The sequence below is a fragment of the Equus caballus genome, chromosome 11 (genome assembly GCF_041296265.1).
Source record: "Equus caballus isolate H_3958 breed thoroughbred chromosome 11, TB-T2T, whole genome shotgun sequence".
Classification (NCBI taxonomy): Eukaryota; Metazoa; Chordata; class Mammalia; order Perissodactyla; family Equidae; genus Equus; species Equus caballus.
In genome coordinates this window covers 6,896,060-6,923,047 of record NC_091694.1, presented here as the reverse complement: position 1 = coordinate 6,923,047, position 26,988 = coordinate 6,896,060, and the positions used below count along the sequence as shown (strand labels likewise).

At 56.3% G+C, this 26,988-nt stretch overlaps 1 protein-coding gene and 1 long non-coding RNA gene across 5 annotated transcripts; one reads left to right on the top strand and one right to left on the bottom strand.

Annotated features, from left to right (window-relative positions):
* Positions 1-166: 166 nt before the first annotated feature.
* HID1 (HID1 domain containing) lies at positions 167-18,823 on the bottom strand. Of its 4 annotated transcripts, none has more exons than XR_011423135.1 (19): positions 18,602-18,823; positions 12,907-13,056; positions 12,177-12,347; positions 11,456-11,569; positions 10,763-10,869; positions 10,385-10,501; positions 8,419-8,641; positions 8,162-8,218; positions 7,151-7,291; positions 6,888-6,978; positions 6,526-6,677; positions 6,339-6,417; positions 4,789-4,953; positions 3,375-3,602; positions 2,951-3,057; positions 2,327-2,407; positions 1,658-1,775; positions 1,371-1,529; positions 167-1,085 (listed from the first exon to the last, which is right to left on the bottom strand). XR_011423135.1 is itself a non-coding variant. In XM_070226940.1 (19 exons), the coding sequence occupies exons 1-19, from the start codon at positions 18,665-18,667 to the stop codon at positions 1,022-1,024; spliced, it is 2,361 nt and encodes a 786-aa protein (XP_070083041.1). In that variant the 5' UTR covers positions 18,668-18,817; the 3' UTR covers positions 167-1,021. The 4 variants fall into 4 exon arrangements, 2 of the variants coding, with proteins under 2 accessions (XP_070083041.1, XP_005597235.1); XR_011423136.1 differs by having other exon boundaries at positions 1,666-1,775; XM_070226940.1 differs by having other exon boundaries at positions 1,684-1,775; positions 11,459-11,569; positions 18,602-18,817.
* Positions 18,824-26,212: 7,389 nt separating this feature from the next.
* Positions 26,213-26,988, top strand: LOC138916212 (uncharacterized). Its single transcript, XR_011423134.1, has 2 exons — positions 26,213-26,494; positions 26,700-26,988. It is a non-coding gene; the product is annotated as an uncharacterized lncRNA (long non-coding RNA).

Genomic DNA, 26,988 nt, shown 5'->3' with positions numbered 1-26,988 from the left:
AGAGGGTCCAATTCTCCACTTCCCCACCCAAGAAGATGACAAATGCCGCTTCTCAGTCATGCGCTGAGGGCTCTCTGGGGATCGACTCTGGGAGGCAGAATCCCCAGCTCCCTCAAGACAACAGCCATGGCCTGACCCTCCCCTCCCAGCATGGAGAGCCAGGGCGTAGAGAGGGGGGTTTATTGTGTAAGACGCCGATTGTACAGAGCAAAGATTGTACTGACACAGGAGGGGTGAGGGAGGCCCAGAGGCCAGAGTGGCAGGATGGAGAGGTGGCATCCTGGCCCCCCTTTCCCCGAGTCATCCAGGCAGTGGGTGGGGCAAGGGCTGAACAGCTGCCCCCACCCCCGTTCCCTTCCCCCGAGTACTAGATAAGAAGGAGCCAGGCTATATCCACTGGCTTGGGAGAATACAGCAGGAGACCCCCAACACCCCACTCCAAACCCCTAAGATGCATGAGGTCCCCCAGTCTGGCTTGTGCAGTCTGCCAGCCCCCAGACACCCTCGAGCAGCCTGGTTATGCTCCTTCCTCCCGTGGGCCCTGGCAGCAAGCCAGGCCTGACCAGGTGGTTTCAGGTTAGGAAGCTTGGAAGGGCTCCCCTCACCCTGCCCAGGTGCCTCAAGGGACGTCCAAAGGGCTCCCTCTTGGGTCACCCATTCGGGCACAGTGACCTGGTGGCCTCTAGGGGTGGGCAGCACAGGAGCTGAGCGGGCACTGAGGGTCACACGGAAAACAGGTCTTAACGGGGAGCCAGAGTGTGAGGGGGGCTCTGGCGGGGGCCTGCAGCTCTGGAGACGCGAGGTTCCTGTAAGTCCAGCCCAGAAGGAGGGGTCAGAGCTGGTCCCACTCTCCCAGCCACAGGGGCCCTCCAGGGCCTGCCACCCAGGACTCAGCCAATCTGCCAGCCCTCAAGCCCTGACTGTAGTCATTTAAAGCTCAGAACAGTGGGTTGGGCGGAGCATCAGGGGGACCAGGGCCCCCTGTCCTCCCCTGGTCCTTGCCCCTTGCAGGCTTCCATCCTCACACCCGCTGGATCTCAAACAGCTTCACATCGGTGTCGTACCAGACAGGCGGATCCACATTCCTGCAGAGGGAGTGGGCTGTCACCTGGGGGCTAGGAGGCCTTGCAGAAAAGACCCAGGGGGAGCTGGATGGGAGCCCAAACCCCTTCCACCCTGATATCCCACCCCGGGCAGTGGGTGCCCACCCTCAACCAGACAAGACCACCCTGGTGGACTGTCTTGACATTAAGACCACTACAATGGTGGGACCCAGGGCCACAGCCCCCACTGAGTCCCGCTGGGCAGACGCTCAGGTGGAAACCAGACCCACCCAGGCTGGTAACTGCCCCGCCCCCCACGGGGCCCACCTCAGATAGATGACGCCCCACATGTAGGTGCGGAACCACATGGCCGTGCCGGAGTTGGCCTGGTACTTGCGGATGAGGATGGGGTGGGGCACGGGCAGCAGCCCCACCAGGGTACCGTGCTGCAGGAACCTCAGGATCTCCGACTCGTCTGTCAGGCCCCTGTCGGGGAGAGGGACGGTCTCCAACATGATCAGGTAGGAAAGCCCACCCTGAAGGTCTAGGGCAGGGGGGGCTGCTTCCAGTCCCACCCTCACTCACGCCTGGGCTGGCCCCTCCTCAGAGCCCACCTGCTCACCCTCGCCCCCAGCCTCACTTGTCAATGCAAATCTTCTCCACCTGGGGAACCAGCACCTGGAGAAGCCTCATGATGGTCTGCAGCGGCAGCTTGGACTTCCAGGAGAGGACCTGGGGGAGGGACCGGGGTTCCCGGGGCTGCAGGACAGGCCTGACCCCTGACCCAGAACCATGAGCTCCCCACGGCAGGAAGTGTCCCCACCCACCACTGACACGGTACAGGGACCTATTCAAGGTACAAGCCTCACAGTGAGCACGTCCTACATGCATGAAACTGTCCCCTTTGACCCTCACAATGGCCTGGGTCAGGTAGGGACGTTTATTACTCCACACGAGGGCAATGAGTGGTGATCTCAGGAAACACGTAAGGGAGTGGGCAAGTGATTCTGGGAAGGAAGCTGGAAAGGATGATTTATTAAGAAAGGTAGCACTGTGGGCAGCTGAAGCCTAACCCTGCGGGAGAACTCTGGACTGTGAGGACAGGGGAAGCAACCGAGTCAGAGAGAGGTCAAGGTCACCCAGCCGGAAGGACTGACCCGAGCCTGGCTCCCAGGCCAGTCCTTGGATTTGGAGACATCCCCATGCGAGCCTTTGCTGAGCTGTTCTCAGGACCGGGAGACCCTGAGCCACCCCTCCTCGCTGCCATCTGCCCAAACCCTCACCCACTCCGATGTTGGGCTCCACTGCCCACTGGCTGATGAGCTGGACGGTCGCCGCTGTTCCCGCCACGCCTGGCTGGGCTCCTGGTTCCCAGGGGAAGGAATAGGAGGGAGGGGCGGAGGGAGTGGGTACAGGGCCTGGGCAGAGAAGCATCCCCTCTTCCCAGGCCCTCCCACATTCTGGAGCCTGGGAGGCAAGGAGGTCTCTCCACTGGCCCCTGTTGGTGGGGGGGCTCACTCCCATAGGAGGGGACAGCCCAGCCCAGCCCAGCACCCTTTGCCCTGGGCCCCAGGCCCTGCCCAACCCAGCCCAGTCCAGTGACAGGTTTAGGGCCAGGAGCTGACTGGGCAGGCTGGGTAAAGGCCAGCCCAGCCCAGCCTCAGATAAGGGTGATGGATGGGGAGTCTGAAGACCAAGGGCTTGGGCCTGTGACCAATAAACAAGGAAGGGGTCTGTGGAAGCGCCCCCCTGAAAATCAGCAGTGCCAACACTGATGCCCTGGGCGCTGGGTCCCTGCCCCTCTGCTGAAGGTGACCCCAGAGTGCCCTGGCCCAGCCCACACCATGGAGGCCAGGGAGAAAGGGAATGCCCAGCCTCACCCTGCTCCAGGAGTCCCTGTCACCCACCTCCGCAGCTGGGCTGCCGTCTGCCGAGCTCGGCTGGGATGCAGACTCCAGTGACCGCAAGGTGCCATCCTCTGACACTTGGGACTTCTCCGTCAGCTTGTCAATGCCTGGGGGCAGGGGGCCCAGGGGGGCTTGAGGACACCCGCCAGACGCCTGCCAGAAGAGGCTCCCTCCTCCGCCCACCCACTCTAGAGATGCTGTGCTGATCTCCCCACACCCAGCCCCAAGGCCCGGGCCCCCACCAAGCCACCCCTCCTGGGCCCCCTCAATGCCTCCAGCCCCACCCCAGTTGCCCATCCCCATCCCCTCAGCTTCCCAACTCAGGCCATGCCTTTGCCAGAGATGGGGGTGACCCCCTTAGAGACTCTGCCCAGCCCCCAACTCTGCCCGTATCCACACCCCCTGCCACCTGCCAGCTCCCAACCTGGGGTGGCCACCAGGCTGGTCTTGAGGGTGCCCGGCTCGGCGGGGGCGGCAGGGCGGGAGCCCTCCATGGAGGCACCCTCCTGCGAGCCAGTGCGGGACAAGGGCTCCGGGGCCCGGCGGCGCCGCTGCAGCGCCTTGTGGATGGCAGGCGGGTCGGTGGGCAGGTTGGCCAGCTGGTGGAAGACGCTTCGCTTGCGGATGATGGCGTAGACCAGGTTGGAGTTGCCTGTGGGGGGGACAGGCCTCACCTCAGGGAGCTCCCAGCACCTCTCCCTCCCCCCGCGCCTCCTGGGGGCGCGTTGGGAGGACAGGAGAGCGTCTATCCCACGGGCGGGCACCCGAGGGGCGCAGCCAGGCAGAAGTGGTGTGGGCCTGTGGCTACCCCAGGATGTCACCTTTTTGGGAAAGAGCTCCTGGGCTGAGCTCCCCCTGATGCCCTGCCTTGGTACCTTCCAGACCCCCTCACAATCCAGCGCTAAGGGGTAACACCTGGCAAAGGGGGGGGGCTACCCTAGCATATCAGTGTCCAAACTAAGCCAGCTGTTCAATATTTTGACTCTGCCTGAGCCAGGACAGCAGAGAGGAAGGATAATATGGCATGTGCCAGTGCTTTGTCGCCCACACTGACTACGCTGAATTCCCTCGGCTCCTGGGGAAGATGCAGACGCTTTCCAGACCTTCAATGCCCTGTCACCTCTCTGGTCCCTGCCTCTCACCACACTGTTCTGCTTTCAGTTCACCATCTCACCCCAGGGCCTTGGCATATGTTGCCCCTCCCCCCAAAATGCTTTTCTACCCCACCCCACCCCCATTCATCCCTCATAGACGAATGCAGATATTACTTATTTGGGAAATAATAATAGCTGCTAATATTTAGGTTGCCAGACGCTGTGCTATGTGCTTTTTGGGGGTTATTTTACTTAATCCTTCCATCACCCTCTGAGATAGGGACTCTTAGTACTATTGTTATGACCATCCTACAGATGAAGAAACTGAGGCTCAGAGAGGTTCAGTTACGTGCCCACAGTCACAGAGCTAACAAGTGGCAAGGCCCTAATTTACATCAGGCAGTCTAGCATCTGTGACACCCATGAGGACCATAGCTCCCTGAACTTCCCTCTCATCCGATTTAAGATGACCTGTTTGTCTTGGTGCCCATCTGTTTAAAGCCCCCTCCGTGCCTCCACCCCACACGGTGAGCTCCACAGGGCAGGGAGCACTCTGTTTTATTCCCATTGTCTCCTCTGCACCTAACATGGCACTAGGTAAACAGCAGGTGCTCGATAAATGCACGCTGAACAAACTGGCGGACAGAGGTGTGTGCCCTCCTTAGACAGGAAGGGGTCCTCGCCCACTGCCCACCCTGCTTCCTGCCCCCAAGGCCAGGCCAGGGGCTTGGGCTGGTGCCTCACCATCAAACTGGTACTGGATGATGTTGTTGAAAACCTCTAGGAGGAAGAAGACCAGGTGGTGGTTCTGGGCGGCAGAGAAGAGAAACCAGGTGGTGGAGAAGGCCTCCAGCAGGTGCAGCAGCTTGTTGGCGGCCACCATGGACAGGCTCTTGAGGTAGGGGGACACTGCAGAGGAGGGGTTGGCTCACTCCTGGGGCCCCCACCAGCCATCCCTGCACAGCCTGGGCCTGAGCGGGACAAGATGCTCCTGCTCCCAAACCCTCCCCGCCCCCTGCCTGTGAAGTCCCCCCCAAGGCTGGGAAGACCAAGCCCCCAGACACCAAGGCCACGCTGGCCATGCCTGTCTTCTGCAGAGTCCCAGGAGGCAGCTGGGGCTCCATCCTTGTTCCTCCACCGTGTGGACAGCCATACTGTTTACAAAGCCACTCATATGTGCCATCTCACCCACTCCTCCTCACACCTCTCAGGGGGAGGCAGGACACAGACAAAACCACTTCCATTTTATAGACAAGGAAACTGAGGCTCAGAGAGGTTCGTAAACTTGCCCAAAATTCCCCAGGTATAAAATGATCGGGCAGGGTTACAACCTCGGGATCTTCAAGTCTTTCTAGAGTATCAACCTGACATTCTATATATGTTTAAATCCTTTTTTTTGCACAGCCTGTTGGAGGGGGCGGTCAGAGGTGAAACTGCGCACAGCTTCAAGTCACGTATTGGTCTGTGTGCATCCTTGTCTCATGTCTGCCTCTCAGCTGGGGCAGGGCAATGGCTTTCTTGGTCACAGACACGTTCTCAGAGCCAGCCACACTTTGCTAGCACTCAGTTAAGATTGGTGGGACGGAGCCAGTGAGCGAACGAGTACTGGAGAGTCACAGTTCTAGCCCCAGAGCTCACGGTGCTGCTGGAGGCACCCTGAACTGCCCCACTCACCCTAGAGTCCAGCAGACCACAGAGAAATCAGTCCGTCCCACCCAGGACCACCCTCTCCAAAAGGTGGCCATGCTGAGGTCATCCTGCCCCAGTGCACGGCTGCCCAGCACCCCCGCCAGCCTGAGCCCTCCCGCCACCTCTTCCGGGCAACTGGCTGCAGTCCTCGCCGGTAGGAGGGGCACATCCCAGCACCCCGACTATACTTGTTCAAACCCGCACTGTCCAATGAGGGAGCCACAAGCCACATGTGGCCATTAAGCACTTGAAACATAGCTATTCCTAACTGAGATGCACGTGTGAAATACACAAGATTTGGAAGATGGGGGGGCAAAAAAGAATATAAAATATCTCAATAATTTTTCATATTGCTTCCATGTTGAGATGATGGTATTCTGGATATAGTGAATTAAATAAAATATATTATAAAATTATTGTCACCTGTTTCTTTCTTTCTTTTTTTTTTTAATGTGGCTACTAGAAAATTGATCAGTACATAGGCAGCTGGCCGTCTATTTCTGTTGGCCCAGGCGGGTTTGAACCAGAGAGCAGGTGGCAGGTCACCCTGTGGCCTGGTGCCACCTGGTGGTGAACACAGGGAAGGCAGGCTCCCGGCCCCCTACCGTTGACCACGATGGTAAGCAAGCAATCGAACAGGGGCTGCAGCCGCTGGTGCCCGCTGGTGATGATCTTGTGGAACACCTGTGTGGGGAGGCAGAGGGATGGCCATGGGCTCCCCGCCGCCTCCAGACTCTGCCAAGAGGACGTCATGCCCACGCACCCAGGTCCTGGCAGCAGGAGGCCCCTCACCACAATGAGCAGATCCGCGTGGGTACCCGTGAAGACCGGGATGTCCATGGGCACGCGCACTGAGTAAGGTTTGTTCAGCCGCACCCCGAAGTTCCGCTCCCCGCTCAGAAGCAGCAGAATGAAGACACCAATGTGCATCAGGCCCACCCGAGCTGCAGCATGTGGCATGGGAGGGGTCACCATGCTGGGTGGGGAGGGGAAGAAGGGAGCCCAGGGCAGAGACTCATCTCGGGGGAGCGGGAAGAAGCCCTTCCTGGGAGGTCAGAGCCCCAGGCCTGAGCTCCTGGGAGGCAGGACAGACTGGCTGGACCCGCCCCTCTGAGAGGAACCCTCCCAGCATCCTATGCCCACCCTGGCCTTACACTGATCCGCTCGGGCATCGTTGAGGAAGTAGAGGATGGGAACCAGGATGTCCAGCACATCGCTGCTCTTCAGCACAAAGAAGAGGAATTTCTGTGGGGGGAACAGGAGGGTGGGCTCAGAGGAAGGGCAGCTCTGCCCCACCTTCTTCCACTCCTCAGAGTCTCCCCAGATGCTGTCTCCATCCCTGGGCCATCCAGAGTAGCTGCCGCCCCTTTCAAAGCAGACTGCGGCCCGCCAAGCGGGGCCCCTAAAGCTGGCCCACCTTGTTGAAGTCGCAGAGCTTCCAGAAGAGAACCAGCAGCTCCTGGTGGAACTGAATCTTCTTGGTGGAGTTGGGCAGGTAGGTCTGGAGCAGGGGGTTGGAGAGTAGCCGGGCTATGCCCTTGAGGACGAACTGGAAGTCCTGGGAGGGGCGGGAGCAGAGGCCTGTCCAGTCTGGCTCCCTGTGGCTCAGGCTTCCCAGGCCAGGCTCCCCCCAAATGCCTCCTCACTCCCCCAGAGCCTGGTCCCACCTCTAGAGCCTGAGGGGCCCAGATTCCAACGTCATTAATAGCTGTCCTGGGCCAGGCCCCTCCGGAAGCTGAGTCCAGAGCAAATCTGGAGAGCCCCAGACCCCTCCGCCAGACCACAGGCTCCCCTGTCCCTGAGCAAGGCTGCTCCTAGTGACCCCCTCACACACACACACACACACACACTCCCTGAACTGGGCCCCTGCCCACCCTGACTCCTTGTTGACCGGTGCCATCCTCCTGGCCCTCCCCATCGCCCTGTCACACGAGAGGAGCATTCCACCATTCTCAAAGGGCTGCCATCCATGGAGCACCTGCTGTACGCCGGGCCGCCCACCCAGTTAATCCTCACAACAAGGCAAGAAAGCAGTTTCTGTCCCCATGCTGCAGCTGCAGAAGTTAGAGCTCTGGGAGCACAAGAACCTCCTCCAAGGTCATAGACATGTGAACTCAGGTCTGCCTGGCCCTTAAGTCCAGAGCCATTCCCCCTCCCTAAACCTGACATCAGAGCCACCCGCTCCTGGAAGGCTTCTGGTTACTCTCACCCAGTTGAGGTCACTGCCATTTCCTGCGTCTTGAAACCCTCACAGTCCTGCCATCAGTATTTCACCTGGGGTGGCCCGAGTCCACGGACACCACAGTTCCTTCACACAGGGGTCAGAACTTCCCCCACCCCCTCTCGTCTGCATCCCCTCACCCCTGCAAGGCCACTGTGTGGGGTGGGCATTAAGAATCCACAGGAGCGAGAGCAGTGCTTGACTCACCTCCTCGCGATGGATGCGGGACAGGTAGTTCACAAACAGGTTCTCGGGGCCTGGAGGCTGCCAACAGTGGAGCCGGAGGTGAGCAGGTGCCCTCACCCCTGCCCCTACCCCGGGCCTAGTTGGGGCAGCACTGCCCCCTCTGACCTCAGATACCCCCAGGCTCACGAGGTGCCCCCTGGGTACCCCTCGCCCAGGCTCTGCTACAGGGGGTGCCATCCATCCAAGCCTGGCAGGGCCGGCTGCCTCCCCATCCTTACGTCAGCGTCATCCATGGCAGTGCCTGTGGTGGTGCCATCCACAGTGGGGCTGGTGCTGGTGGCGCTGTCATGGTCCAAGGTGACGATGAGCACCTGGGCAGCCTCCTCCACCAGGGGTTCCCGGTAGTCGGAGAAGAGCAGGTGGTTGTAGGGGATCCCGTAGCCCACAGGGTCATAGGCACACACGGTGTTGAGCAGGGAGGTGAAGAGGGGCAGGGCGTGTCTGCGGTGGAGAGGAGGACGGGGCTGCAGAGACGCCCCGGGCCCAGCCCTCTGGCCACCCCAGCCGGACCACACGGGTGAGTCATTCAACAAGTGTTTTAGTGCCAGGCCCTGGGCTAGGGGCCAGGGAGCACAACCAGGAGCTTCCTGAAGGAGAAGAGATGCCCTGCTCGTCCTTGCCTGCATCCCAGACCCGGGCCAGGATGGGCCGAGGGCAGAAGGAATTTATTACCAAGAGCAGGATGGCCAGTCATGAGGGGCTCTCTGTAGGAAATCATGTCCATATCCCTTAGATTTTTCCCCCAAGGGGTGAGGGCTATTTTATTATTACTCTTATTATCATTTTAAAAGACTTTATTTTTAGAGCAGTTTTAGGTTCACCACAAAATTGAAAGGAAGGTACAGAGATTTCCCATATAGCCCTGCCCCCCCACTCACATCCCTCCCAGATGTGAGTACAGAGGGGCACATTTGTTACAACTGATGAACCTACACGGACACACCTGTATCGCCCCAAGTCCACAGTGACATCAGGGCTCACTCTTGGTGCAGCACATTCTACGGGCTCAGACAGATGTGTAAGGACAGGCCTGTCAGGATTCTGAGGGGCAGGTACCCTCCCTCGGGGCTTCAGAGAAGGGGTTGGAGGCCCACAGGGAGCTGGGCGTCCTCTCGGGAAGCAGAGCACGTGCTCAGTCACTCAGCTCCCAGGTCACAGAATGACTCCATTCAGAGATTTGTGAGATGTCAGGGGTCAAGCTCCTCATCTTACGGATGAGGAAACTGAGAGCCAGAGAGGTGAAGCGAGTGGCAAAGGGTGGCTGTTTGCCTGATAAGGATGGTGAGAAAGATAACTCGGGCCAGCCTTGGACTGTAGCTGGTGGAGGGAGTCACCTGGGTTCCCTTCTCTTCTGGGGAAAAAAAGAGTTAGGCAGGCGGCCAGGAAAACCTGAAGGATGAGATGTGCCACATGCAAATCAGAGTCTGGAAGTAAGAGGGTGAACCAGGACCCTCAGGGGCATTAACTCCTGTGCCGTCAGCACAGCTCTGGGCACAGCTGGAGCTCCACAGCTGGAGAGCGTGTGCCCGCTCCAAATATGCAATCCCACCATGTGACACCTTCATGTACCCATACGAGCCCCCATAGCCCATGAGCGTCCCCATGTGGCCGGACCTCCTCATCCTTCAGGGTATTCACTACGCTCCCCAACCACCCCCTGTCTACACTGCACTGCCCCATACAAGCCACATGTAGCTACTGAGAGCTTAAAATATGGCTAGTCCGAATTCACATGTGCTGTAAGTGTAAACTACACACCTGATTTTGAAAACTCAGCATGAAAACGGAATGTAAAACATCGCAGTAATTTTGTATATTGACTACATGTTAATGTTAATATTTCAGATATAGTGGGTTAAATGAAATATATCATTAAAGTTAATTTCATCTGTTTCTTTTTCACTTTTTTAATGTCACTAATAGAAATGTTTAAATTGCATATGTGGCCTGCATTACATTTTTACTTGACAGCATGGCTGTAAATGGAGGACCCAGACACAAGTCACTCAGGCCCCACAATGGGACACTGGACAGCGCTGGCATAAGGTGTGGCGGTCAAGTTACAAATCATCACCACCAGGGGGCAGCAGCTCCCCTCAAATAAGACGTGGATGGAGCACCGTCTCAGCTCTGGGCTGCCTGGAACCAGGAGGAGGATGGAAAGAAAGGCCAGGGGCCCCTCACCTGTTCTCCGTGGAACAAAAGAACTGCACCCACGGGTTGGTGCTGCCACTGTCCGGAGCTGGGGGCAGGTACATGGCCTCGGAGAAGCATGTCAGCAGCAGTTTCAGCAGCTCCATCCTTGGGAAAGGAGATTATGGGGGGGAGGGGTTCAGTACCTGAGGATTCCAATTCTCCAGGAGGGCATGCCCACCCTGCCCAGCCCCAGCTTAAGTCCATGAAGAGAAACGACCCCTTTTATTCCTGTGAGGCTGAAGCTGGGTCACGAGTAGGCAAGGCGTCCTTGGAAAAAACCAGAAGCATGGTCTCCTCTCTGAGCTGCACAAGGGCCAGGCCAGGGGTCCAGTGACAACACGGGCTCTGGGGCCGCGCAAAGCTCACCGGTTCATGTCGTGGATGTAGTTGGGCTGCGGGGAGTGAGCAAAGCCCACACCAGCCTCCCAGATGTATTCACAGCTGTCCAGGGAGTGGACGTCCTCCGCTGAGTCCTAGGGACAGGGGTCAGGGTGAGATCAGGCTGAGGGTGGCCAACCCAAGCCCCACCCCCCACCATCTCTGGGGGAGTGACACGCTCATATTCTAAAGACAGACCCTCAAAATGCCCCAGGTGCTAATGCACAAGGGAAGAAATGAATGTTCTCAACCTCTCAAAAGCTCGTTTTCCTTCAGTCTGGTTCTTTTACTCGCTCAGCCCAGTGTGAGAGAGGGAGAGAGAGATAAGGAGGGAGGGGAATGGAAGTGGGTGCCCCTGGTGGTGCGTGGGGGTGGGGAACAGAGAACACTCAAGGTCGAGTCCACAAACCCACAGGAAGTGAGAGGGCCAGGCCTCCGGTGTCCAAGCCCCACACCCCCTCCCGCCACCAGGCGAAGACAATGGGTGCCTGTGCCCAGCCTCCCGGATGCAGGGGGCAGGGCCGCGCACACACCGGCTGGCTCCTCTCCAGCTGTGCCAGGCGGCCCAGCTCTCCCACAGCAGCCTCTGTCCTAGCAGCATCCTGCCCAAGGGAACTTCAACCGCCCAAACCAGGACTGGAGCCCTCCCCGGCTGGGGGTGGGGGGCTGGAGGGCTCTCACCACAGTGCTCCTTCGGTGGCTCTGGACGGTGAAATCTGGGCAGAAAAGCAGGTCAGCGATGGCCAGGAGCAGGGACTCGGCCAGGGGCCGGGCATTCTCGTCATCGTCCTCTCCCTGTTTGGGACACAGCACCCACAGGCCACCTCAGTGGTAGCTGGCCAAGGAGAGGTGGCCCCAGGACTTGGGGGGTGGGGAGGACAGGGTCTGGGCTCAGGCAGGCACCCATGGGCATAGGGATGAAGAAAAAGAAAGTAGACTCTCCATGACCCCAAATCTCCCAAGACAGAAGGGGGACAGAGCGGGAAGTGGGGCTGGGAAGAGTGAGGAAACCTCCCCCCTGACTGGGAGTGGCCAGGCCGTGTCCCCCATGCTCCAGAGAGCCTCGGCCTTGCTGGGAATCGCTGGGAACCATTGGGCCCCACCCCTCGGCCACTGGCCTGGAGATAAACCCAGGGAGAGGGTGGTACCAGCGCGGGCGGGAGAGGGCCCAGCGGCCCTGCCCCCATCTCTGCCCAGCTGTGGGCAGAGTCCTGTGGGAGAGGAACCGAGGGTTCAAGGAGGAGGAGTTGACCCCCTCCTCAGCAGCAACCCCCACTCTCCCTACCCCTGCACTTCCCAAACCCCGGAAGAGGTTTGGAGGAATGTGGCCAGCCCTGAGCCAGCGTTCTCTCCCTGTCACTGCAACTCCACCCTCCACCCAGCCCCAGACAAGCCCACAGACCCCTCCTCGCCCTGCCCCGGGCACTGTGGACCAGAAGAAGCCCCTCCAGTCAGGGTCCTCAAAGATGTAGGGCAGCACACGGGTGAGAAGCCGGCTGCAGTTCAGGACAATCTGCTTCTCCTTCTCTGAATGGCAGCCGCTCTCGGCTCCCTGCACCAGCTTCTCCACGGCCTGTGGGGAGGGCAGAGGGGCATGCTGGAAGGGTGGGGAGTGGGGCCCCGGCACTGGTGGTCAGGATGGGCACCCTAGGCTTCAGAGGAGAAGAGGCAGCAGTGCTACCTCTCCAGACAGGGTCAGCCAGCCCAGGGGGACAGGACATGGCCAGAGAGCATCTTAGACCATCACAGGAGTGACAGCCTAGCCCACTACTCACTGACTAAGACCTTGCTAAGTGACCACCCCTTGGAGCCTCAGTTTCCTCATCTGTAAAATGGTGACACTAACAGTACCATCCACACAGGGTGAGCTAAATGAGCTGACCTGTGGAAAGTGCTCAGCAAGGTCTGGTCCAGAGGGTGCCTCACAGATGGCAGCTGCCATGACCACTTTCCCCAAGAGCCCAGCTAGCGGGGAGAAGTGGCTGAAGCCACCAGACTGCCCAAACCTGGGCGGGGGGGATGTCCTGGGTGTCTGCCCTCCTGGACCGCAAGGCTCGGCCAGCTTCAGCCTCCCTGGGAGGGTGGGAAATGGCTCAGCTGGGTGTGGCAGCGAGGCGCCGGGCACTCCTCACCTTGTAGCACAGAGTGGCCAGGTTGGAGGGTGACTCCTCCCGCACAGCCCGGATCTCTGCCGCAGGCACCAGCGCAAAAACATCCTGCACTGAGGTGGCCGTGTCCGCCCAGAACTGGTCCCAAAAGGCGTCATCGGTGGCTTCTACGGGCTGGGGGGGAACCCAGTGTCTAGAGTTGTACAATCTCTTGCCAACGTCCTGTTTGCCCAATCTGCAGCCAAGGCAGCCCCCCCAGAGGGAAGCCACAGTCCCCCTGCTCCATCCCTCGTACCCAGGAGTCTTTCCACTTGGGGGACATCCTTCAGCTACCACGAGACCAGCACAGGCAGGCTGGGGACACTTGGTGCAGATGGTCAGGGGTCAGCTGGGCACCAAGTTCAGCAGCCAAAGCCCAACCCAGTCCCTGAGGGACTATGTGACCCTGAGTAACTCACTGTCGTCCTCTGGCCGGGCCTCCCCACCTGAGGACCTCTCCAGGCCACACGGCTAGGTCAAGTGCCAGGGACCAGACCCAGGCTGTGCCCCTCCCCCTAGGAGGAGGACAAGGGACAGGTGCTCATTTCCACTCATCCAAGCTGCCCCTCAGCCGCGGCCTCCACCCTCTCCAGGCACACTAACAGATGCCAAATCTAAAGGAGCCCATCCCCTTGGCTCTCTGATGGCACCTGCTCCTCTCAGTGCCCACCGGTGGTGCTGCACTTCAGGCCACTCTTGCCAGGGCCCCACCTCCAAATTCACCGCCTCCATCCACCTCCACACTGCCCCCACCCCATGTTCAAAGCACAGCACCAAAGGCATCGTTCCCTCAGCACAGACCTCAGGGGCTCCCCACTGCCTGCAGGATGGGGTCCAGAGCCCAGCCAGCCAGCCAGCCAAGATCCTACCTAAACACACGTACACGCATGCACACACGTATGCACATGTATGCACACACACACTTGTATTTTCTATTTTTTTTTTTTTTTTGAGGAAGATTAGCCCTGAGCAAACATCTGCTGCCAATCCTCCTCTTTTTGCTGAGGAAGATTGGCCCTGAGCTAACATCCGTGCCCATCTTCCTCTACTTTATATGTGGGACGCCTGCCACAGCATGGCTTGCCAAGCGGTGCCATGTCCGCACCCGGGATCCGAACCGGTGAACCCTGGGCCACCGAAGTGGAATGTGTGCACTTAACCGCTGCACCACTGGGCCAGCCCCTCACTCTTGTATTTTCTATCCCCACAACACAACCAGTTTGAATCATAAACTCCATTCTAGAAATCCTTCCTCAGGAAAGGATCAGAGATGTGCATGTATGAGGATGTTCACTGAAGCGTTCTTGTTGATAACAGTGAAAAGTTGGAGTCAGCCTAAATCACCGCCACTTGGGGAATGCTTAAAAAGTTAAGCCACGTGCAAACACTAGAATATTATGCAGCTATCAGAAGCACATTTTCAAAGAATAGTAAACAATGGAAAATGCTCAGAGTACAATGTTATGTGAAAAAGACAAGATATAAAATTAACTATAAGATGATCACAATTCTGTGTAAATTACATAGTAATAAAAGCCTGGAAGAAAATGACAGCATGTTAACAGCAATTATCTCTCTGGTTGGTTTTTACTTTTCTTGATATTTTTCTGTAAGCGCATGTAGTATTACTTTTTTCTTTGAATGTTCATCTGTTGAGAGGCCAGGGTGTCCAAGGCACTGTTACCCTTCTGAATAGCACTTCCTGTGTGAGACCTGCCCGGCTTGCTCCAGTCAACAGAGCCTTCTCCCCTCTCTGAAAGGCCTGATACCCGGCCCTGCTCTCACCACAATCCATGCATAATGTGCATTACTCTTTTTTTTTTTTTTAAAAGATTGGCACCTGAGCTAACAACTGTTGCCAATCTTTTTTTTTTCTGCTTTTTCTCCCCAAGTCACCCCCGGTACACAGTTGTATATTTTAGTTGTGGGTCCTTCTAGTTGTGGCATGTGGGACGCCACCTTACCATGGCCCGATGAGGGGTGCCATGTCCACGCTCAGGATCCGAACCAGCAAAACCCCAGGCCGCCAAAGTGGAGCGGGCAAACTTAACCACTCGGCCATGGGGCCGGCCCCCTGCATTACTCTTATCATCAGAAAAATATATATATATATCTTGCTTAAAAATAATTCCGTTCTCTGAAGCTACTTCTTGCCAGAAGTCTCCCAGAGCTCTGGACTGCCGAGCTTGCTCCCGCCTTGGAACCCTGCTCCCCTCCCACCTCAGTCACTCATCATAGTCCCTGATTCCAAGGCTGAGTGCACTTGCCTCTGGGCCCCATTAGTCCATGAGCCCTTCTTCCCTGACCTTGCAGTTGAGACATACAGCAGATGCTCAGCTAATATTTGTTCAGCTAAAGGCTGTAATTAATCCTAGAGACCCCTTCAGCCTGGTCACCGGGCAGAGCTGAGCACCAGTGGAGCTGTCCAAACTCCGGGCCGGGGCCAAAAGCCTCACTAAGGCCCAGGTGTACCCTGGCCCACTCCCCAAGCTATAGGGCAGCATGTGGCCATGGCCCTCAGCACAGGCCTGGCACCAGGGCCTGCTCAGTCCCAGAACTGGTAGAGCCAGTTAGCTGGGGGAGAGGAACAAAGGCCAAAGGAAGGTCCCTGGGGCTGGGGTTTGCTGGCCCTTGGGCCCACAGCCAGGACAGCCTTCCAGACTCAGTGGGGTCCAGGGGCACCACACCCCAGAGTGGTGGGTCGGGGTGGGGGTGAGGAAGGACACCCCAGAAAGCATGCAGCACCCTCCTCACTCTGCGAAGCTCCCATCTCTGACACTTCCCCTACCTCTCAGGTAGCCACTATCCCCCTAAAGGAGCAGAAACTTATCTGAGCACCAAGTGGACTTAACCTTTGACCTAATTCATCAGGCAAGTGTCACCTAGGAACTGAATCTGAAATGAGGAGAGAGACTTAGGAGGGAACTTAGGAGGGCCAGGTTAGCCCAGCCAGGAAGCAGAGGAAAGGCCCAGGTATGGGAGCTGGCCTTGAACTTCATGAGTAGCGACTTTCACTTCCCCTACCCCCAACTCGGGCCTCCCCTCCTGGTCCCACTGTGGCTGGACACTTCAATTCAGTGACCATTAACTGACCATACCAGACTAGCCTGATGCTACAGGTATCGGCCAGGGTCACTGGGGCCCCTTAGGCTCCCAAGGGGAGGGACATGGCTTAGCTCCTGCCTCAGTTACCCCAGCGAGGCTCCACCCAACCCAAGGAAGCTTCTAAAATCCAAGCCAGTTTCTTTGAAAGGAGTATTTTTGCTAGAGGTGGGCAGTCCCATGCTGCCAGGGGTATAGGGGCTGAGCTCTCCTGGAGGAAAACCAGATATGCTTACCCCAGCTTTGCAGGACCTGCACAGGCCAGACTCCCCGCCAGCCGGGGGGACCAGCTGCATCTTTTGAACCTCTCTGGGAGGAGGAGGGAAGGACTAGCAGTGCTCTAGCCTGCTAAAGGTGACCTGCTCTGGGGACCATGTCACCATAGTATTCACACATGCACACACACATGTGCATGTAAACATGGAGCCACCAGATCTCATCCGGCCTACAGCAGAGAATCTCCAAATAGGCAGGGTCGAGGAGAGGGGCCCTGGTCCAGGTCCTCCCTCCAGGGCCCCACCCACTCTGGGAAAAGGCTCAGGAAACACAGAGAAAGCCTTCAGGACCAGGGTCAGACCTAGCCCAGGGCAGGAAGAAAACAGGATGCAGCGCAGGAAGGTGGGGAAGCAGCTCAGGCCCCGGCTACGGGAAAAGGTGCTAGGTCGGCTTCTCAGCTGCCCAGAGCAAAACTCTGTGTGCACAGCACAGCCTCTGAGGGACTGGGACTGGAGGACACCCTGTGGACAACTGGCCTCATTCTCCTTGGGAACACTGAGTGACAAGGTCTGGAACAACCATTTGGGATCTGGTCCTCACTTCCAAACTGCCCAAGCCAGGTTACTACACAGGGCCCGAGGCTTCAGCCCCTGAGGGTCTCTCTCTCCAGGCAGCCCAGGCCCCATCCCACCTGCAGGACCCCAGCGCTCTCTGGAGGGAGATCCAGGCGGGTCTCTGGCTCCAGTCCTGTCCCAAGCCAACTCATTGTCCTCAGCTGAGAAATGGGACAGCACTGACTCAATCAGCTCCGTCATAGGACTGCAGCCAGGGAAAAACAGAGGCACATTGTATTTGGGGGAGGGGGCCGGAGCAGGTAGGCATCTAGTCCACCCAGACTCTCTGGGACCTGGCTGAGCAAGTCCTGCTGGCCCAGCAAAGGACCCTGGCTGCTGAGCCAACAGCCCATAGCTCATTTCACCAAGATGTTTCCGTCTCCAGTAGGTAAACATGGGAGCCTTCCTCTCACCTCTCCCTGTGGCTCCACATTGAGAGCTGGCCCACCTGCCACCCACAGATCTAGAAGCCACATCCAAAGAAAGCCAAGTGCCAGAACTAACCAGGAGCCATGGGGGAATTGGTGAGAAGCAACGTCTGGTTTCTATCAAAGGCCTCTCACTGGGCCTGGACTCCCCAGGGGCCCTGGGCATTTGCGGGGCACCTGACCTTCCTCTTGTGGGAACAAGAGAGTGTGGTCTGGCCTCTGAAGCTGTGACCAGCTGGCTGTGGGGAGATGGCTCCCTCGATCCCACTCTAACTGCCAAGAGTAAAGGAAGCTCTGGGGGTGGGGGTAAGAGGAATGTCCCAGAGGGCAGCAGGTCCTGACTCCCTTGAAAGTGGGGGATCTGGGGAGTCAAGGCTGAGCATCTCTGAGGCCAGAGCAGCCTAGCTCAAGGGGTGAGGAGAGAAGGAGTGGGCAGGGAAGCAGCCTTACTGGGGCCATGTCCTGTGTGTTGGGGGCAAAGAGGTAGCCTCTGTGCCACTTGTGGACTCCAAGGGGTGTGCACGCATGGACTAGGCTGAAAGATATCTCCAAGCCCCACACCAGGCAGTCAAGGGCAACCTAGAGGGTTCTTAGCCCTGACCTGGAGAACAGAGAGTACTGGCAAACACAGCCAGCCCCACCACTGGGCCTCAGAGAAGGAGCCTCCTGGAGCAGGGGTCCCTAGCTGGGAAACTGGACTCCATGGGCCTGGAAACAGGTCCCCTTGCCAGGCTGCAGTAACGCCGGCCACTCTTTGCGTGTATCCAGGAAAACCTGGGCCTTCTCTGGCTGTGGGCATTGACCTGGGCCCAGCAAGGCTGCTGCCGCTGCACACCAGCTGTTTCTCCGACCCAGGCAGGCGCTGGCCCGGCTTTGTTTGCACTGAGTCAGCCGGGTCTGTGCGTCCCGGACCCGCGAGCACCGAGCGGCAGGGAGGAGAGCAGTGGGGTGGATGGGTGAGTGGGGGCGGGGGAGGCTGGAGATGTGAGGCTGGAAGGGCGGAGGGGGCGTGCAGGACAGGGGGCGGACAGCAGCGACGTTGGCTCAGGGAGTAGGCACACGTCAGCCTAAGGTGGCATCAGCGGCTGCGGGAAGAGGGATGTTCCCGAGAGAGGAAGCTGGGGGTGGGAGGCTAGGGGACGGAGCCCTGGGGTACAGGACAAGGACTCCCGCTCCGGCCCTGGCTTCAGCGTCACCCTGTGGGCCTGCCGGTCCCCCCAAGTCCAGACGAGCCAAGTTCACGCAGCCGCCCCCCCACCCCGGCCCTGCCCAGCCCCCAGCCCGGCAGGTGGGTGAGGGAAGCCGGGGCCCCGGGCGCACCTGCGTCTTGGTGGTGAGCTGGATCACCGCCTTTCGGAAGTTCAGCTTGGAGTCGGCCGACCCCATATCGTTGGAGCCCGCTCCGGCCGAGCCCCGGCCCCGACTCCCACCCCGGCCCGGGCTCGGGATCCTGCTCCAGCTCCAGCTCCGCGGCCCCGGCTTCTCTCGCAGGAGCCGAGCGGCGCACCCCGCCCGCCAGCCCAGCGTCGGCCCCGCCCTCCTGGCTCCGGCCCCGCCTGGCTCCGCCCTCCGCACCTGCCGCGCCCCGCCCGTCCGCTCCCGCCGCGGGAGTCCGCCGCTCTGATCAAAGGCTGCCGCAAGTACTAGGCGCTTCTCAGCCCAGCCCGGTGTCTCTGCGCCCTTCCTTCTGCGTCGGAGCCTTGCCTCTGTTCCATCTCTCCCGCTTCCACCCAGCCCCCAGGGCCCACAACCCTCCCAGCCTCCCGCCCCCCGCCCCCATTCTCACCCTCCGTCCCCACGCCATCACTGGGCCCTCAGCTTCTCAGCCAGCCCACTCCTTCCTTGCCAATCCATGTCCTCCTCATTCCTTTTTTTTTTTTCCCTGAGCATCTGTTCTCTTGGTTTCCCTTTTTCTGACCGGTCAAACCCACATGTCCAGGCAGCCCCGCTGTTATTCCAGCCACAAGCCCCGGGCTCAGCCCTCCGTTCTGTGGAAGGGAGGCGTTGACTCGGCCCCTGCTCCAGGAGAGCAGCTCCCTGGCCTGATGAGAGCAGAAGGTCCTTCCGGGTCCTACAACTCCTTTCTGACCACCTGCCTTCCCTAAGAATCCTTTTAGGTCCATCCATTTCAACAAATGTGTTGAGGGACTGGTATTTACCAGCACAGGGTCAGAGACGGGGGCCTAGGGGCCTTAAGTCACCGGGCCTGCCCTTTATGAGCAATTAGCTATGGAGAGAAACACACACGGAAAGAAGCAGCCATGGTTGAGCCCAGTGAGCCTTTGATAGAAGCTAATTAATAATAATTATAGTAGTAATAATAATAATGTGACGACTATCTCTAACACAGCAAAAACCTACCTCTGAGGTAGCTGTTATCCCCATTTTACACGTGGGGAACCGGAAGCTCAAAGCAGTCAGGTTACTTGCCCAAAGTCACACAAGTGGTAAGGAACAAAGCCAAAAAAGCAGACCCAGCTCTGACCCCGAAAGAGGCTGTACTTTTTCCATAACATCATCTTGCATACTATGTCTGGAAGCTTCTGGAAATCCTAGATGCTTCAAAAGGACTTGACATTTAGCTTCAGGAGGAATCCCACAGGTGAAAAATGAAGGGTGCACCATCTAGGCATCGAAAGGGTGGCACAAAGGCAGGGTAGGACAGGTGTGGAGGTAGGGAGGAGGGGGACAGGGGTGTTGTCATGTCCCCAAATGAGCAGACTTGACAGGAGAGCTCTGTCCCTGCTCCAGAGGTAGGTCTTCCCTATGAATGAATAGTACCTTTATTTGGCATTAAAGAACAAAAAATCCAACACTCTACAAATCACTCAACCCACTCAGTCCAGGCCAGAGTGACATTAAAAACTCTGAATCTTAAACATTAGGGAGATGCAAATTGAAACCACAAAATGATAACCATTACATACCTATTAGAATGGGTTAAAAAAATATAAAACCTGACAATACCAAATACTGGTGAGGATGGGGAGCATTTATATTTTCTTAAGAAGTAAAATATACAATTATAATATGACTCAGTAATCCCACTCGTGGTATTCATCCAGGAGAAATGAAGACATATAGCCAACACAAAAAGCCTGTGTAATGCTTATAGCAATTTCATTCATAATCACCAAAACCTGGTAACAACCCAAATGTCCGTCATCTGGTAAATAAACAGACTGTGGTTCATCCACACAATGGCACTAATCCTCAGCAACAAAAAGGAAGAGACTATTGACACACACGGCAACAGTGTGGATGAATGTTAAAAGCACTGTGCCAGACACAGAAGGCAATGTACTGAATTTTATCATTTATGTGACATTCCGGAAAAGGCAAAACATTGGGACAGAAAACAGATCAGTGGTTGCCATGGGCTGACAGCAGGATGAAGGGATGGACTATGAAAGAGTATGAGGAAACTTTTGGGGGTGATGAAAACATGCTATGTTTTGATTGTAGTTTGGGTTCCATGACTGTATATGCTTGTCAAAGTTCATGTAACGGTATGCCTAAAATGAGTGAATTTTACCATATGTATGTTACACCTCAATAAATTTGAGTTAAAAAAAAAAGGGGGCCGGCCCTGGGGCCGAGTGGTTAAGTTTGCACGCTCTGCTTCGGGGGGCCCAGGGTTTCGCGGGTTCAGATCCTGGGCGTGGACATGGCACTGCTCATTAGGCCATGCTGAGGTGGCGTCCCACATGCCACAACTAGAAAGACCCGCAACTAAGATATACAACTATGTATTTGGGGGATTTGGGGAGAAAAAGCAGAAAAAAAAATAGATTTTTTTTACGGTTGTGACGGTTTTTAACGGTTGTTAGCTTAGGTGCCAATCTTTAATAAAAAAAAAAAAAGGGGGTGCTGGGCCAGTGGCGCAGCAGTTAAGTTTGCATGTTCCACTTTGGTGGCCTGGGGTTCGCCAGTTCGGATCCCCGGGTGAGGACATGACACCGGTTGGCAAGCCATGCTGTGGTAGGCATCCCACATATAAAGTAGGGGAAGATGGGCACGATGTTAGCTCAGGGCCATTCTTCCTCAGCAAAAAGAGAAGGATTGGCAGCAGATGTTAGCTCAGGGCTAATCTTCCTCAAAAAAAAAACAACGAAAGAGCAGGTGCTAACTGGCCATTCCCAGGGAGTAATTGTGAGCCCTTTGGTCTCGCCCATCACTCAGAGCCACTTCTGTGGTTTGCAACCAGGAACTCCAAGTGGCCCTGAAATATTACTGGTCACCCATGGACCCTGCTCTTCCCATCAGCTTTCATGGGATGGATTTAAACGAGTCCATTTATCCTCGTCCAACCTCAAGAGATCTGCTCCCATTCACTGGGCATTTGGCACCTCACAAAATCTTCATGTCCATCTCCGGGAAATTTTACAGGGTCCCTGGACACTCTCACCCCCATAGTAGGGAAAAAATATTAACATTGTCTTGAGGAATGTGATCACTAACACATCCAGGTGGAAAAATACCCATTTATCCCCACCGTTTGTTTTTAAAATGCTGTTAGTTATTTTTTCGTGAGGCATACTGAAGAGTGTAGAGGGAAAATGGCCTAATGACTGGGATTTGCTTTAAAATACTGAAACAAAGCAAGCAAGAAAAAGACATACGGGCGAGATAAAGCAAATATGGCAGAATCTTGGTAATTATTGACTCTGTGTTGAGTATGTGGAGAGTCATTGTACTATTCTCTCTACTTTTGTGTGTACTTGAAAACTTTTATAGTAATTTTTTTTTTTTAAAAGATCAGCACCTGGGCTAACAACTGTTGCCAATCTTCTCTCTTTTTTTCTGCTTTATCTCCCCAAATCCTCCCCATACATAGTTGTATATCTTAGTTGCAGGTCCTTCTAGTTGTGGCATGTGGGACACCGCCTCATCGTGGCCTGATGAGCGGCGCCATGTCCGCCCCCAGGACCCGAACCAGCAAAACCCTGGGCTGCTGCAGCGGAGCGCACGAACTTAACCACTCGGCCACCGGGCCGGCCCCTATAGTAAAAATTTTTAAGAAAAAAGACAATGTATGCAGAAAAAATATTACTAGTAAAACATACCCTCTGAAAATTTAAAGAAATTACTTATCCCTTATTAATTTGATGACTCCCTAGTAGGTTTTTAGCTATGAAATCCCATATGGAAACCATGCCGCGTCCTCCTTTTATGCCCAGCATAAAGAGTCTCTAGTCCGTGGCTCCCATGGCCCTCCCTGGAGCCCTTTTTTCTGAGTTCAACCAGGAATCGAATCGTGCAACAGGCAATGACTCAGCACCCACTAAAGGCCAGGTACCTTGGAAGGTGCTAGGACCTGAGCTACAAAGGCAAGTTCCTACTGCTGAGAGCAAGAGAGACACACGGGACAATGAAACAGGCAATAGAGAGTTATGGGGTCGAGGGTGGGAGTCTGTCCAGGGCTGTGGTGGGAACAGGTGAGAAAAGACTCAACAGAGTAGGCGAGGCTGTGCTGAGGTTTGGAAGATGCCTGAGAGTATCAGTTAGGGTCCCAACAGGAAAGAGATGGAACGTTCAGAGTAACCAAAGAGAGTTTAATTGGGAGAAGAGAAACCAACAAGGGCTGTGAAGCACTCTGGGTCTAGAAGCAGTGAGGAGCCTCAGCCATCCTTAAGCCTAAAGGGGCAAGGGGAGGAATGGTTGTCAGAACCCAGAGAAAGAGAGCCCAGCTGTAGAAGAGAGCTGGTGGGGTCTGGAAGGGAGGGCGCTGTGGGATAGATACCCTACCCTCACTCTTCTCCTGCCCCCCAATTTTCTGCTAGTGCTCCCCATCAGTGGGCCCACAGACTGCAAGAGAGCAAGGGAGCCCATTGATGCAGCCCACCAAAGCCTCAGCCTCCCAGGCATGGAGCAGATGGGGAAGATGCAAAGAGATCTGAAAGGGCAAACGGAACGGTCCAACATCCACAAGCGGAAGGAAGGCCCAGAAGCTTGGTTCATCCAGAGAACAGAAACACCTAGTTAGGGTGAAATGTAGAGAGTGATAAGAGACAAAGCTCAAGGGGCTGGCCCCGTGGCTGAGTGGTTAAGTTTGCGCGCTCCGCTGCAGGCGGCCCAGTGTTTCGTTGGTTTGAATCCTGGGCGTGGACATGGCACTGCTCATCATAAACCACGCTGAGGTCAGCGTCCCACATGCCACAACTAGAAGGACCCACAACGAAGAATATACAACTATGTACTGGGGGGCTTTGGGGAGAAAAAGGAAAAAATTAAAAAATCTAAATAAAAATTTTTTTAAAAATTAAAAAAAAGAGATAAAGCTTGAGAGGTGGGCCAGGACCAGACCATAAAGGGCTGCATACGTCCAGTTAAGGAGCTTTTATATTATTCTTTGAGCAATGAGGAGCCTTTGAAGCAGGGGAATAATGTCATTGAATATCATTATGTCTTAACCAAGTCATTCTGGCTGCTGCAGGGAAGACACAAGGACCTGAATACCGGGAATCCAGCCGGGAGGTGAGAGATGATGAGGGCTGAGCAGAGGCAGTCACGGGTGGGATGGAGAAGGAGGATGCAGGTGATGCTGGCGAGGTGGAATCTTGGAACTTGGTTGTCAGTTTGATGTGTGGTTTAGGTACATTGCTGCATAACAACCTCCTAAAACTTGGTATGAAACAATAACCAATTTATCGTAAAGTCCATAGTCGGTAATTCAGACAGGACCCAGCTGAGGTAGCTTGTGTCTGCTCCACCGTGTCTGGGGGCTCAGCTGGGAAGACTAGAATGGCTGGGGGAGGGGTTAAAACTTGGAACAGCTGGGAGCTGGAATCATCTGGAGGCTTCTTCACTCACATATCTGGCACTTGGGCTCAGCTAGAGGCGCACACGGAAGCACCAACATGAGACCTCTGCATGTGGCTTGGGCCTCTCTCACAGCTGGGACACTGGGCTCTGACAGGGAGTGTCCCAAAGGGTGCACACAAAGAGGGGGTCCTGAGAGAAACAGGAGGAAGCTGTATGGCCCTTTAGTATGGAGCATGGGAATAACATAAAGTCACTTCCACCATACTCTATTGGTCAAAGCGGTCGCAAGCCCACCAGATTCAAGGGGAGAGGGCCTACAGCCCACCTCCCCATGGAAGAAGTGTCAGAGAAGCTGGCACCGTGTTTAAAACTGCCACATTGTGGGTGATTCTGTTCTCCACACTTCCTCCCCCAAAGCCTAACCCTTATCTCTTTTGACCTTTGTCTCTAAGTTACGTCATCTCAGTAAATGCCACCTCCTAGGTGCTGAAGCCAGAAATCCAGTGTCACTCTTGGTGTCTCTCGTCTTGTCATGCCCACGTCTAACCCATCACCAAGTCCTGATGATGCTATCCCCCCAAACACGTATATTATATTTTCTGCCTCCCTCTTGTCCACTGCCCCCACCTTTGCCAGGGCCCCCATCATCTCCCATCTACAGCAGCCTCCACTCCTGCCTCCTCTAATCTATTCTCTGCAGAACAGTCCAAGCAACTGGAAAAGGCAGCTCACGAAGCTCTCCCACTGAAAACACCTTGGAGCCCTTTTTAGGAACGCTCCATGGTGACCTCCAAGACCCTGCCCCATCTGGGCCCTGCTCCCCTCTCCCCCCTGCCCCCCAGTTCCACCCACGCTGGTCTTCCTTCATTTCCTCAAACCCCCTAAGCTCTTTCTGCCCAGGATCTCCGTGCAGGTTGTTCCTTCTGCCTGGGACATCCCTCCTCCCACGCTTCATGTGGCTGTTCCCCTCTCATCCTTGGGGACTTACTGTAAAAGTCTCTTTCCCTTAGAGATTTCCCATCCCCAGCTCTTGTTATCTGAGCCCCCAGTGTGTTTCCTAAAACTTTTACTCCCGTTTTAAATATTTTTGCCTTTTTATTTGGTTTGTGTCTGCCTCTTCTACTGAAATGAGAGCAGGGACTGGGTCTGTCTTGTTCCCTGCTTCCCCAGCAACTAGTGCCGGCCTAGCACCCAGAAATTATTTATTGGACAAATGAACGAAGATCCCTCCTGGGTGACCACAGAAGGTAGAGCCCCTGTGGCAGTCCACTTCAGTCAATAGGAATGACACATTTTCACCAACTCTTTCTCAGATTCATTTTTTAGTTCTTTCAGGAGTCTTTCAGGTGGGGCAAGTGGATCCCACCTGGGGCGGAGATGCAAAGGAGGGAAAGGAATATGGTTCTGCCACTGGTTTTAGAGCGCTCACTTGCTCATTCTTGGGGCACCTGCTATGTGCCGGCCAGAGTCCCTGCCCTCAAGGAGCTCTCAATCTGCTGAGGGGCAGAGGGCTCCCGGGCAGCGGGGCCACACACTGTGATTCATGGAGTCCAGGAGCCAGCATGAGCAAATGTGCCTGGAGCTTCTCTACATGTCTCTTAGGCCCATGTCTGGGGTCTCATCTGCCCCTGAGACACCCCCACCAGGAAGGTAAGGTCCCTGGACAGGTCTCCCCAGCCCCTTAGTAGCCCTGGCAGAAGAGGGGTAGGGATGGGCAAGGAACAGATCCCCCAGGTAAAAAAGTTATAATAATGATGATCCTAAAGCAGTAGTGCTCTCATGGCCCAGGCACTGTTCTAAGCACTTGGCCTGTGTTAACTCATTGAATCCCCCAACAAGCCCATGAGGAGGTAGTAAAGGAATAAGGGTGAGGCCACAGGCGCGCACTCTCGGCATAAGCATCCTAAGGTCACTCCACTGATGACAGGTCTCGAGGGTTTAAACTGCAGGGATGAGAGGTGGACATACGGAAGCACTTCCTGACCACAAGGACTGTGAGAATCTAAACTAATTCCCCTATCAGAACAGACGGTTGTCTGGGACACACTCAGATGGTGTACGGGGAAGAGGGGGATGGACGCCAAATGACCTCACTCATTGAAATGTGTTGAGCGCCTTACCCCGCCAGGCGCTGACCTCAGACTGGAGGAGGAGACAGATGGCGGCGAGATCATTCAGTGCAACGTGTGCCCAGCGCTGGAATGACGGGTCTGGGGACAGGAAGGGCAGCGCAGCCTGCAGGGGTGGGGGCACCTGAGGAAGATGTCCTCGTGTCTCCTGATCTCTGGACCTCAACCCAAGATGCGCAGCGAGTGGGATCACTGTGACTACCCCGAGGGCCATAGGCGTGGCTGGGCACTCTGCCCCTCCCCCAGCCTGACTCCTGTGACTGGGAGCGGCCAGGACCCTCTAACGTCACTGCTGCCTGCGCACGCATCGTCATTTCCGGTGGGCTGGGCTGGGCTGGGCTGGGGTGAAGGGTGGGGGAGCGAGGCAGTGCGGTGGGCACTGGTGACTGCGCCACCGTCGGTCGTGTCAGGGTCCCCAGGCCCGCCCCGTGCCGAAGCGCGCTCGCGGGGAGGGCTTTTCCATCGTGGGGTCCAGCTCCGAGCTCGCCCGCGCTTCTGTGTCTGTCCTCTCGTCTCACATCCAGGATCTGGGCTTGCATTTCCGAGGAGCTCGGGTGGGAGCTCAGGAATCGCTCCTGGTCGCGGCAGTGTGAAAATGGACCCCAGGGGAATCATAATGCCCAAGACTTGGGGGACTTCAAGACCACCGAGGGCTGTGGCCATCAGCGCCCAATCTTAATGCCCTGGACAAGGTGCACCATGAAATAGGTGTGCCTGACACACAGACGAGGTGAGGTACTAGGCTCTGGGCGTCACTAAGGTCAGGCGGTTTATTCATCCCACCCCTACCCCTGGCACAGCTCTCTACCCTGC